We start from the raw sequence: 13979 nt of genomic DNA, 5'->3' as shown, positions 1-13979 counted from the left end.
CGATGGTGTTTTTTTTTTTTTTTTGGTAGCTGCCGCAACTTTTAAAAGGGTTAATTTAAAGACTGGAAATAGTTCAATGTCAAGCGGCTAGGTTTATTCTAGCACGATATTCTCGCACAGATTCTGTCTCCGAAATGCTCAGTTTGCTCAACTTGGCTACGCTTGCTGAACACAGGCACATAGCCAAGTTAAAAGTTTTTTTCCCCCTCACTAAAAACACATTTAACACCAATAGTAAACAGTGTTTGATAGCACTACAAGGTAGAACGCTACGAAGAAGCAAAGATGGTACATTTCAAATACCTCAGATGCACATGGTAAACCTCTACTGCAGGAATTATTATACCACGTGGTAAAATTTTTTTTTGCTGTGTAATTGTATTTTTCATCAAAAGTAAGCATTGTGAAAAAAAAATTATGTTTATTAGACACATGGTGATAAAGATATCGGTATGTGCCAAATATGGCACATTGTGCAAATCCACAGAAACCTTTTCTGCATTAGGTGAAGTGAAAATGGCAACTGAAGGAGGCGCTATCTTGCCTCGTGAAACAGAACAAAACAATTGCTTCCTGAATTCAAGCACAGGTTGACTTTGCATTTACTGCAGCGCACAGATTATCTTTTTGTGCGAAGTGGACGCTTGCAGTGCTGCTATTGTCGTCAAATTCGGGCCAGTGTCCCACTTGGTTGGCTCGAACATCCTACACAGCGCGCCTCCAGCCAACAAAACATGCCTCAGATCCCGTTTTGGCGCCAAATACAAAAGCGCGCCAAAGTCGACCCTGCTTTACTACGATTTGCAAATGTTATACGCAATTGTTTTACTTACTCATCCATTCGATAATCATCATCCGAGTCCGAAAGGTCTGAATCTTCACTTCCAGAGGGAATATCAGTGCCAGTCGTCCTCTGTCGAGGCTTTCTCAACCCGTAAAATGTGCGCAAGTCCATGCTCTCAACTAGCTGCATCCATCCGGAGATTTGCACAGTGTGCCAAATATGGCAAATACCGTCTTGCGGTCCAAGACCACAGTTTCATACATGGAAAAAAATATATATATATTTTTATTCCTGTTTGCTGTTTATCCCTAAAATGAGAATATAATCTTTAAATGTCGTTGCATAAATTAAAAAAAAAAAAAATGTTCAAACCCAGCCCATAAGCCGTTTTTTCAAAACAAATGTTTTTACTTTGGAGAGCTTTTAATAATGGCAGTACAATTTTAATTCAAGATCAGGAAGGCTATGGGCCTTGTTTTGGGTGCACAATTTTCTTTGCCGGCTTTCTTGCAATAGCCTAAAAAAAAGAATAACTACTATGTGCCAAATTTGGCACGCTGTGCAATAGAGGGTTAACATTTACGCATTTTCTTTTTTCTCAAAAACCATTAAAGAATGCAATGAATTAGTGGTGTTAACATGAGAAAGCGCCAGTGCAGAACAATTTGAGAATAACTTAAAACTACATTGAAAGATGCACGCATATATACGCGCTCATCGCTTTTTTTGGGTGTGCATGAGCTCATTTGTTAACATTGCATTTATAGTCTTGTATTATTAATTGGAATATGTACAGAATATTTTGCTTATGTACGCTTATGTTTTCTGTTCACTTATTCATGTGCTGCTTTATTCATGTACTGTACTAATTGTAGAAGTGGTGCTTTTGACCCTTGCTGTAACGTCCGATAGGACAACAGTACGAGTAAAAAAAAGAAAGAGTGCCGGTATCTCACCTTTCAACCACTGTGGGGTTTTCCAGTTTCATGGAAGTTGTGGTATGAAGCGTAACGCGTCTCTTTGCACCGGCTTTAAATTTTTATACCTACCATTGCTTCTAAAACGGAAAGTTGCCGGGTCCATGTTGATCCAACATATGAAGCAAGTCACATAATAAATCTTAAACTGTACTACACCAGAAATTCAAGCATTTTCAAGGGGAAAGAATTATGTATAAACTCCAAGGGAGTTTAAGTATGCAGAAGCATTGTGCCACTTGATCATCTCCACGCAGCCCGGTATGGTCAAACTTCATCCGACCAGTATAAACCCTTATTGAACATTAACAACCTTATCGGACTAGATCCGGCCCTTATCAAACCTTATCAGAATTTCTCTGACCATTATAAACCATTATCGCTCTTTAACACCTTATTACTATTATCAACCGTGACGAGATCCATATAACTCGTCATCACTCCTTATTATCAAATCATTGACTGCTTATTTGTCTGCCTTGCGCGACACGAAGCCCATGAGCCCTCCGAGATCGGTGGCATTTCGATCCATGAAGGAACGCCCCAACAGAAGGTGCACCCGCGACCACCAAAACGCATCGGGATGTGGTGTGTTTGGCATTAAGTTTTGGCAAAAACCAGAATTTTGCTTATGTCTACAATGCTTTAAGTCGGCTCTACATGTGGTCTTAGAGATGGCTTTTATTCCATCATCACCAAATCTTTCAAAAAAAGTCTTTGTAGAAACTGTTCTGCTTTGATATTTGTTTTGTACCGCCAGTACAACACATAAATATGGTTCAGATATATTAACCCCCTGCAAGCGTGGGTGTTTGCACAGTGGGTAAAAGACTCGGCTTCCGAGCGTGAGGTTGTAGGTTTGAAACTGGCGGCTCGGAGTGATCGAACCTGTGGTGGTCATCCAGCGTGTGCGATCAGCGCATGCGTGCCCTGGGCGTACCATGAGACCACAAACTGTAATACTAAAGCTGCTCTGCATAGAGAGGCCTTTTTGCTGCGAGTACACTACAGCCTTCGTATGGTGCACTAGGAGAACTCTACGCATACCCTGGATGCCCCAGGGGCCAATGCTACATTTAAAATTGGAAGGGCTTTGTCTAGGGAGCTTTTGCTTACGTTTCGAGACAGCCTAATTGACTTCCTCAACGCCAGACGTTTTGAGAGAAGTCAAACATGGAGGTCGATTGTGCTGCTGGAACTTGGACATGCAGAGTCCTCGCACCACAGGAGGCAATCTGAAGCAAGCTTTACATGGTAAGCATTGGCACCTGGGCCCCCGAGTAGGTCCATTATGAATTAACTTGAAGCATAGCCTTACTTTTATGCACTGGCCTGCCTAGGCACTCTTGGTGGGTGCCACTGACTCACCGAGCTCGCTGACAGCCATGCTGAACGTGCCACCTGCATAGACTGAGCAGAGGCCCCGGTTGGGTCCCTCGAAGGCCTTGATGAGGCGGGGCACCATCTCGTCTTTCGGCTCATTGTGGCCCAGCCGCCCATAGCCGCCAAAACCCCACGAGAAGCACCGCTTGCGCTCGTCCAGGGCTATCTGCGCACACAGAGACAAGTGCAGGCTCACAAACCCCTTCCTCCACAGCCGCTCCTGCCAGTCACATGCAGGAGCTCAAAACTGGGTTTGCATGGTCCACCCATTCCGTTATACTCTCGACGACCATTCTCATCGTGCATGTCATTATGCCATGGCTTGCATTGCACACAATTAACACCCCAGCAAACCTACTCATATAATATAGAACACATAGCAATATCGAACGGCCCTTTGACCCACACAGTGGTGCCAGTGAGCGCATGTCTGTTCTGCTTAATCATACAATAAATAACAAAATATTACTACATAGTGCATAATCAGCTCATAGGTCTGTTTAAGGCACATAGACCTAATTAACAGTGCATGAAACGTAGCAACATAATACAACCTAAACTGTTGAAACAGATCAGGTGCTGCATACAAACGTGGGCAAAACGTGCAGAGTATACAGCCAAATAGGTGCTCTTAAAGAAATTCTGCAATTTACTTGCCAAAACCACTATTTTATTATAAGGCACGCTGTAGCAAGAGACTCAGGATTAATTTTGACCACCTAGGATTCTTTACGTGCACCCAATGCACGGTACACAAATGCTTTCGCATTTCCCCCCATCAAAATGTGGCCACCGCAGCCGGAATTCTATCCCACACCCTCGAGCATGCTTATGTGCTTAAAATAAAACTCTGCCTCCCAACAGAAATGAGATTTAACTTGGCAATGTGCACTTGGGAGCCAGACGTGCTAACCACTGCACTATCATTTCAAGTATTTGATACGTCGCCAGTGCCTCCTCGAAACCGCCACTAGCCAGGCTTAGCCGATCCAGCAAACACAAATGAGAATTCAGTTCATGCATTAACTTAACTTTCCTCTATCTGTAGAGACAGCATGACAATGGTCGAGATACGGGTTGCAATTTCGTAGCAATACCTCCCACTCGATTCTATGCCACTCTTGTTCACCGTTCATGGCCTGCTGATCTCTCTGCTAACGAAAAAATTTGACTAGTAAGCCGTTATACTAAATGGCTGTGTATTTCAGTCATGTTAAAACTTGGAAAAACTTGGAAGCGCAGCCGAGGACGGCCGAAAACTAGGTGGGGTGATGAAGTTAAGAAATTTGCAGGCGCAAGCTGGAATCAACTAGCGCAAGACAGGGGTAATTGGAGATCACAGGGAGAGGCCTTCGTCCTGCAGTGGACATAAAAATAGGCTGGTGATGATGATGAAAACTGGAAAAGAAACACTTCCTGCTCAATAAATAAAAGATTGATGCAAGACACATGTACACTATTAAACTGAGAACCTCACTGGTATTCAGTACAACAGAATGTCACTAATTCATAAAAAACATTAATTATGGAGTTTTACGTGCCAAAACCACGATCTGATTATGAGGCACGCCGTAGTGGGGAACTCCAGAAATTCGGACCACCTGGGGTTCTTTAACCTGCACCTAAATCTAAGTACACGGTCCAGCCTGGAGTGATCTAGACAACAAAGACCCGCTCGTATCATACCACGAAATCACTTCAAATCGTAGGTTAGCACGAAGAATTTTTCCTCCTCCTCACCAAAACCTCAAAAAAGCACAGGCCGTCACTTACAGACAGTTGCAGTCTAGGACATACATCACACCAACAACACTAAGCAAGATCAATCCTGACCTTCCTACTGCATGCCCACACTGCGGCCATGAATACAACAACTTCGAACACGTGCTCTGGCTGTGCCCTGCCAACGCGGGCACGGACTTTCCTGACCAGTCCTCCTGGGACTCAGCGCTCAGAAGTACAAAGCTCATCGCTCAGCTCAAGGCTGTCCAGAGGGCCCGGGCCGTCGCCGAAGGACTCTGTCTACCGGCCCCGACCTGGGTGGAGCCACCGGAATGATTATAGGGGCCTCCAGCCCCGTTTTAATTCTTTCTCCTCAGGACCTCAATAAAGTTCGTACTCACACGGGTGTTTTCGCATTTCGCCCCCATCGAAATGTAGCCGCCGTGGCCGGGCACTAATTGATTAGCTTCAGAGAAAAAAAAAAAAAAAATGCTTCATTCAGTTCAACACAACTTACATTGACAAAAAAGAACCGATATTTTCCAGGCCTTCATACACTAGAACTGAGCTGTATTGAGTGCTGGCATACTAATTTTGTGTTCCCTGTATTAAATGGGCCCTTACCAGGTCTGGCCATATTGAGCTGACCAGTGCAGCGCATACAATGCGCACTAACGATCGTGTCTGCTAAGTATTACATTGCTACGCACTGTGGAAAGAGCTGAAATTTCAATCCAAATGCCCTGCACCGTTCTCCTCGCAGACGCTGCGCTCCCAGCCAGAGAGCTGACGTATATGCACAAGTGCGCCTACGTACACGTGTCTGTGCTGCGACGTTGCTCACAGTGAAATGTGACTTCGAGAATTATTCGAGGCAACATGTTATTTGCGTGATCTGTTGCTTCAATAGACAAATTAAAGTTTAGAGAAATAATAAAGCACACAAACGTGTTTGTTTTACTTCGCACCGAAGCAAGAGATGTACTTCTGTTTAGTCTGCTTGTTCCCACGTTGTTAAGTCATGCGCGCATACAGCGAAACTTACTCATTTCCTACCATGCTCCAGCGTGCGATCATGTTCTGCGATTCGCTTGTGTCTGCCTTGGTGTCCATGTAGCACTGACTTATACTACTAGTCAGGTGTGCTTGTGAAGAGCGCGCAAACCGAGACAAACGCAACAGCTTGTGCACGACGCTGTCAGCGGAAGTGCGCCGTACAGCAAGAAAGCGAGGGGGAGGGGGAACAAAAAAAAAAAAAAAAAAAGGCAGGGCCCCATGACGTATTCATCACGCGATCCTCCAGCTCCGGTATGGGAGAACGCAGGGGAGGAATTTCGTTTGCGGAGGCTAGACGGGGCAAATGGAGAGTGTCTATGTTGGCAGTGAAGCTTGCCTCCTGGAATCACGGGTTCGCGGCACTGAAATACAGTAAAACCCCGGTCATACGATCCCGGCTGGTACGAATTTCGGTGCGATACGAATTCGTAACATTCCCCGGCCGAAATACATTGCTCGCAATACAAAAAAAAAAAAAAAAAAAAAAAAGCGGCTGTTCCGAACGCGTTGCCGCGCCGCTGCAGATCATACGAACACGTGAGCAACAGTGGCAGCCACCGGCACAGACACGCGGCTGCGCAACTTTCATTGGTCCCCACGTCGAGCGGACAGGACCACATCACAGCCTTGCCGATGCTTAGCGAGAAAACAGACGAGGACCACTGCAGCAACGACGACCGCGGCGCAGCCCCGACGGCCAAAATGCTCCCTGCACTCGACGTGCTCAGATGTTCAGTGGCGTGCGAAAATATTCGTGAGATCACGTGCGCGTACTTATACACCTTTCAGAAGGCGATCGTTGGACGATTTGGGCACGAAGAAAACGTACACGGTTAGTAGAACTCCGTTGATACGTTTTTCAAGGGACCGCGAAAAAAAAAAAAAAAAAGTTGCAGCTTCACCTGAAAGATGAAGCAACGATTGCGATAGAAAATTAGTAGACAGTTGTACGAATTAAGGATAGTAGTTGCAGTGGTGCACCGAAGGGGGGGCCCGAAGCTGAGTTAACCCCCCGTTTTGTTTAACCGCTTTTCTTTCCTTGCGCCGTTAAGTACTGCAACTAAGATGTAAGACACGCGCGCAATCGTCTGCACGCTTGCACAAAGTGCATTTTTTGACAATTTCCCATGAAGAAATTGTAATTAGTGCTGTTTAGATGGTATTGGCAAACTAAGGCAAACTGCCAACCCCCCCTGGCAGAGACCCTGGGTGTGCTACTGAGTAGTTGTACCGGCCGCATAAACTTTAAACATTCGCTTACTAACTAAATTAACAAGCACGATGTCACGCGCACACAGCTAAACATTAACACATCTCGCTCGATGAGCACGGACATTCGCTATCGAAACGCTGGCGTGAGGAAGCCCCACAGCAGCAGCGAGCGAATTGACTTTTGCGCTGTCTCTCGCTTCAGTGCAGCGCATACGAAGCTACCGACACTAGGCGCACTTTGTCAACATCGCCGATCGTTTCGACGATGAGGTCCGCGCGGGCGCGGACTTTGCGTACGTCGCAGATCGCTTTCAAGATACAGCACCCGCGCGGCTGCGTCGTATCTGCAATGTGCCGGTCGCTTGTTGCAACGTACAAGCTGGCTGCACCGCTAAATTTACGTGACCTCCACATTCAAACACAATGCAAGATGCAGGAACATTACAGATTGGCGATGTATCACAGGGAACTTAATACATGGAATTCATTGGGATTTAGGTCGGGACCGCGAAAACGCAACGTAGCAGCTGGTAAAACGCAGCAGCGAGGAGGGTATCAATGGGGTTCCATTATTAGAAATCTTTTCTGGTAAAAATAAATTCATTTTTTCTTTATTTTGTCATGTTTTGATGATACAAATTTCGGGTGATACAAATATTTCACGCGACCCCGCGAAGTTTGTATCACCGAAATTTTACTGCATTTCTATCTCGGCTATTAATGAACCAATTTGAAAAAATTCTTAGGGTGGAACGCTCCCTAGAGGGCCCCATGTAACAATTTCCAACAAATAACCAATATTTGCTGTGTGTGGCGTGGTGAGGGGCCCTTAACGAGTAGACTGTACTGTATAACTTGATTTCTATGTACATACCTAAGTTACTTATAGTTAGAAACAGTCTTGTAATGCAATGCTAGGAGACTGCCAAGCTAGTACAGAACCACACTTTCTTGCCCATAATTTGTAAGCATTAAATTCTGTGAGAAGTTTTCCGATATTTGATGTTCGGCTTTTTTTTCTGGCGATTCGATTCAATATTCAATTTGAAATCTACGATTCAGTATTCGCACACCCCTAATCGAAAGTGTTTCGGGCCCCTTTAAGCCAGCGAAAATTCAGTGTGCATTAATTTGGTGGCATGTTAGAATCGTGTAAATATGGTACTTCAGGAACAAGGAAGCACGCAATAAGGATGGTATTCTCATTTGAGGGAGAATGCTGCTGTCACAGTAAATGAGTTTAAGCTGATTCCCCCCCCCTTGTTTTTATAACTGAGCAATATTTTACGCCAGTACGATTAAAAAAAAGAAAAGAAAAACCAAATAGCAGAGTGCTAAAGCAGACACTTTGGCTCGTCTTCTAATTTTACATGCCATCCACGCACTGGCGTAGCAAGTTATTGGTCACAGAAACTTCAGAATACAAGCAAAAAGAGTAATCCTCAACTCGAATTTTTGTGGCTCTGGATGCCACAATTCACTCTCCCATGATGACGTCGTAGAGTGACACCAATAGGCGCACAGCATCGCTGTTACGTAAAGGAAGTTGGCGGGCCATGGTTACGGAGCCTGTCGATGGTGTTGCCACAGCCTCCGTGATCGGGCGGTCCAATCTTAGAAGCTGTGGTTACAGCAGCTTCAGCAAGTCGGCTGTTGGCACGTGCTCAGCATGTTGGCGCGTCGTTCCCACGCTGTGTGATAATCAGGCGATGTTACTTAAATTGGTTGCAAAGCATAATGCCATATTTTCCGCAATATTGTGAGAACGTAAATCGAGCATTACATTTTCTACCAATGATCATAGCGCCATTCACTGACGCCATGTCTGTTGCACAAAGTGCGTGAAATCGCCACATCTTAATGCTGCTATTAGTGGTGTCCAACAATCTTTTGTGGGAGACTTGCAGGGCCCCTAAACCAGATGAGCTGGAAAATTAATTGCACAGTGGGTGATTTGTACTAGTCCACAATGAACATAAAGCCACTAGAATTTCTTAAAATGGTGCAGTAATAGCAAAGTTACAGCCGTGTGATAAACGCATTCCTTTGCTCCACTCGGGCTCTCTCCTCCCTGCTCGCCAACTCTATGCAGTGCACCAGAGCTACAGGTTACGTCAGTATGCCAGAAGAAAGGCTCCCGCTTTATCCGCCCTCCGTGTGAAGCTCACCGAATGGAAGCTTCAAGATATGTTCGGTGGTGGACAACGGGCGAGCCCCCCTACGTTCTTGGAATGCACAGACAGCGCTCATCGACTGACCAATGGGCAGCTTTTACCCTGCTAACGTCACCTGGAATGCCCTGTTGACATTATGACGTGGCACCGGAAAGGCCAGGAGAAGAGCATGGGATTGTTTTTTTAATTTGTGGTGTTCCGAGAGCCTCTGCTGCAGTCACCAAAGATGATGGCCACGGAATTCTCTACACTAAGTGCGCATTTGTCTGAAATGTGTAAAAAAATGTAAGTGGTTTTGAGGCCCTTCAAGTGAACAAGCTTCCTGCCAAGGACCGACTGCAACTGAAGAGGAGTCCAATATGCACCTGTGTCCTGCATTGGTACCACTGTGCGGTGGTGGCTCACGAGGTCAGTGTTTGGGAAATAGGGGTCACGAGTATTCGGTCGTGTATGGCCCATACACAAGTATTCTTTAGTGAAATATTTAGGGGTGCAGCCCTCAGACGCAATGATACGGTAAGTGCATTGGCACCTGCCTGTGACAAATTTTTTCTGGCATGACGCATGTTGCCTCATGTGAAGCTAATGAATTGTACACAGCAGATAATGAGCATGGAAAGTAACCAGCGCACCGGTCGACTCGTTCAACAGTCCTCCTCTACTACAGTCTACCTTGGTGCACTCAGGATGGGCTTGAACTTACTGCTAGAACTTGGACTACTGTCTATGACATGGATAATAACAACGGACTCGATCTCGAAATAAATTCGGGTACGTATCTTTTTTTGGCATCAACTACATTATCAGATTGCTTTCTCTCGCGTGTGCTTTGGAACCAAAAGAGGAGAATGCGCCTTAACATAGGTACTAAATGAATACGACAAACTATGTACTGATATATATTACAGAAGGACATGAGACCAGGTTAGTTGGTGTTCCATTTCGTTAAACAGCGTGAAACAAGACAAAGAAAGGAAAAATGAAAGGCGGGGGGGGGGGACAAGGACACTTGTCTTTTTGATTCATATACAGTGCAGTCCACTTATAACGATGTCAAGAAGAACGAAAAATCCGATCGTTATAACATAACTGATCATTGCTATATCTTGCCTGCCGTAAAAATAAATAAAAAATACCTAACAGAACTATAGCTCCGAAACCAAATTTGCCACTCGTGCTAAAATACATGGAGAAGGCAGTGAAAAATAAAATATTTATTTGTACCGCTAAACAGCCTGTCAAGCATTAGTCGCGCTAAAATAGAAATCTGCACTTGCTTTAGTAGGAATTTCAGGTTCACAACCGTGGTGTGTATCGCATCCAGCTGCTGCACCGAACATTGGCGGCAATAATTCAGCTTGCATGAAATCAACAAGCAACTCGATCAAGGTCGGTGTCAGAGACAGGCGATCTTCAATCTCATCATCACTACCACTGCTGTCGTCGCCTCCGTCGCACAACATTTCTGTCTGCCGCAACAACGATCGCCCCGTTGGATATCTCATCGCAGAACAAGGCAGCACTTACTGCACTCGGAAACTCCTCCATCGAAGCACCACCTGTTTCATCGTCAGTAGCGACGTGCTCCCAGAGCAGCTCAGTGATGTCAGCGGCTTCCACTGTGTTGGTTTCACTATCATGTGGGTTTCGCCCAGGTGCATAAAGTCCGCCTTTTTCCGTTGATTGGCATGGCCCCTGCATGCAGCCGTCATGATCGCGGTACCCCTGCGCGAGCTCGTACTTGCGAAATTTGCAGCATTGTCTCAAGTGACACAGCATTGGGCTTTGTCGGCACCACCTTCGAGGCTGCTTCCGCGGCACATTTCCGCACTCGCTGAGAATAGAAAAAGCGAGCGGCGCTTTGCTTTTTGTATTTTCTCTCTCTTCTCTCGACGCATGAAGCACGATGCGGGCGATGCGGAGCGGCTGGCGCCATCTTGTGGCGTGCTGTACCAACTCGCGATGCTCCCCGTGCCTTTTACAAATCGGAGTGCAGGGGAGATGCACTACACGCACGGTGTAGGAATAAGCAAGAAGTGCTCACACTCTCCCCACAAAGCACGAAAGCGCCGCCCGCTCACGTCCAGATTATGTTTGGCTCGGTTACAGCTCGGTCGGCGCCATCGTAGAGGGCGCTGCGGAATGCGGTCCCAGCCTCGGCGGCAAGGCGTGTGCTGCCACTGCTTCGTCTTCCTGCTTGCATGTGCGGCCGCGCTGTTTTGAAGGCACGCTTTTTGTTTGCGTGCGTTTCATGAGCTTGTTCTTAGGTATTGTTGCCACGGGCCCTCAACACAGGTGGCAGCGCCCTTCTGAGGGGTGTTTGAAATGGCTAGAAAGTACTTCGTTCCGAACAGCAACTCTGGATACCAGACTTGTCTGGAGCGTGTGCCTTTATTCAAAGCGCCGTCCGACAGCGGTCGTATAGAGCAGTGGCACCGTGCAAATCTGAGGGCAGACCAACTCTACTGCATACTGACCATGTCTGCACCAACCATTTTTCAGAGAATACAATATCGACGGCATATTACCCGGAGCTCGATAAAAGGGTTCCCACCTTATTTCCGAACTGCCCAAACAACCTCACACGGTAAAATAAACCTCGAAAGCCGCTGCGGAAGAGAGAACCTCCTGTGTGCCACAGCAGTTTGTGCAAATTTTGCTGCTAGTACAAGAGATATACTGGGTGGCTTAACTATAATGCACCAAGATTTAAAAATATACAACTGTCACGTAGCTGGACAAAACCAAGGTAATGTTGAATGCCGCCGCTTGGAGATACTCGGATTTTATTTTTTGCATTCCGCCTAATTACATCAGTATTTTCATAATTTATTAATCAACTTTTCTAATGCTATAATTGGATAAAAAGTGTAAACGAGAAAATTGTGCAGCAACTTGGAAAACTCCTGATACAGCTTTCAGTTGCTCAATACGTGATGCAAAAAAGTGTTTTCCGAGCGTGAAAGAAACCCGTGAATACATGCAATTGCCATGCGAATGGCCGCTCGAGGCACTTTGCGTGTATTCGTGGGCTTCTTCCTTGCTCGGAAAAACACTTCTACGATACGTGTATTGAGCAATAGAAAGCTGTATCGGGAGTCTTTCATGTTGCTCTACAATTTTCTGTAGAAAATTGTAGAGGCACTTCTACGATACGATAGAAAATTGTCAATACACTTCTACGATACGTGTATTGAGCAATAGAAAGCTGTATCGGGAGTCTTTCATGTTGCTCTACAATTTTCTCATTGACACTTTTAATCTAATAATATTTGAGAAGTTGATTAATTAAGATTAATTATGTAAGTAGGCAGAATGTAAAGAATAATCTCAGTATCTCCAAGAAACGGCAACATTACTATGGTACTGTCCAGCTACGTGACATTTGCATATTTTTCAATCTTTGTGCACCCTGTATAATAAATACTGCTGTTTTCTGCGCAGATGTGTGCCTGATTTTCAAATTTGTGCCATCCTGGCTACTGATTTTTTTTTTTTTTTTTACAATGTGCATGCATTGTGTATAACACGCTTGCATGTTTTTATTCAACATTTTTCCATTGTGGTAGTGTATGAGAGTGTAAACTTCTGGGATGGTTATACCCTATTAAAATTATCAGGCTGCTTCATGCACAACTTTTTTCGTATGTGTCTTTGCAAAAAAAAAAAAAAAATGAAATAAAAGGTTTATGGGATTATCGTGTGGTGTGTGTACGTGTATTTGTGGACAGGCTGTAGCATGCATTGTCAAACACGCTTACATTGGCACATTCTCATACGCAATTAAAAAAAAAAAGAAAGTTCTATTTTTTTAGATCTTGCAAGAGCCACTCAGTCCTCAATGGACAAAATCAAAATGAATAATATACATGGTCTATGTTAAGTGGAATTGAAATAAAAAGGCATTTGCTTAGGTTTTCACCAGTAAACTGTATTAGTGATGCTGTAATCCAAGATAAGACGCCTGCCTTCGTCCCGCCTAATAAATTCCCATTTGAAAGAGTTTTTACATAGCTGATGTGCATTCTCATCTTCAGTTCTAGCCACGAACAGCCACTTTGCTCTAGTGCGTTGCACATCGCAAGCTTGCGCCGTTTCATCTCTTAATTTATATCGCGGCCACACTGAATTCGCGCAACGATGCTTGAATGGTTTTCTAAGTGTGAATGCAAGCAGCGATAAGCATGAAATACGACATTTTCCGGTGCATTCACCATTTTCTTCCGATCGAGGGGTAGCACGTGGGCTAACCCTTTTATTTTTTTATGCTTGGATGAACGGTTAGACCGGGTGAAACAAATTGTGCGCGCGAGCATAACTTGAGTGGGCTTTGAGTGCTGCCCGATCGATCCGTGTTCACGTCACTCCTTCACGTTAGCGAAGCATTAAGCCTGATACACTTATCACTTTAATCTGAAATAACGAATTTCATTCGCGCTTTGAGCTTTACTAACTCCACTATGAACGAAAATTTAGGGGAGGCAGAGCATAACCAAGCCGCCAGCGCCGCTAAGCTGGGACCGCTGACCGTGGTGCCATCTATCAGCTGGCAGCAGAGCTACTCGGTGCGTCCCCGCACTGCCAAGCATATTCTGGAGGCTCGCGCGCGCGCAGTGCCAACACCTAAATGTCCTTACAATGTGGCTACGCGGTAATAGTGGCAGATACAAA

The 13979-nt window shown here is 45.2% G+C and overlaps 1 protein-coding gene across 1 annotated transcript in view; it reads right to left on the bottom strand.

Annotated features, from left to right (window-relative positions):
• LOC119445348 (protein RCC2 homolog) overlaps window positions 1-13979 on the bottom strand; it is a 39708-nt gene that overhangs the window by 14357 nt on the left and 11372 nt on the right. Inside the window, exon 5 of the mRNA XM_037709658.2 lies at window positions 3130-3310. Within this exon, the coding sequence (XP_037565586.1) occupies window positions 3130-3310 (181 nt within the window). The remainder of the gene's footprint in view (window positions 1-3129; window positions 3311-13979) is intronic.

Source organism: Dermacentor silvarum, chromosome 3, assembly GCF_013339745.2.
Source record: "Dermacentor silvarum isolate Dsil-2018 chromosome 3, BIME_Dsil_1.4, whole genome shotgun sequence".
Classification (NCBI taxonomy): Eukaryota; Metazoa; Arthropoda; class Arachnida; order Ixodida; family Ixodidae; genus Dermacentor; species Dermacentor silvarum.
The sequence above is the reverse complement of the archived record's forward strand: the minus strand, read 5'-3'. Positions and strand labels throughout refer to the sequence as shown.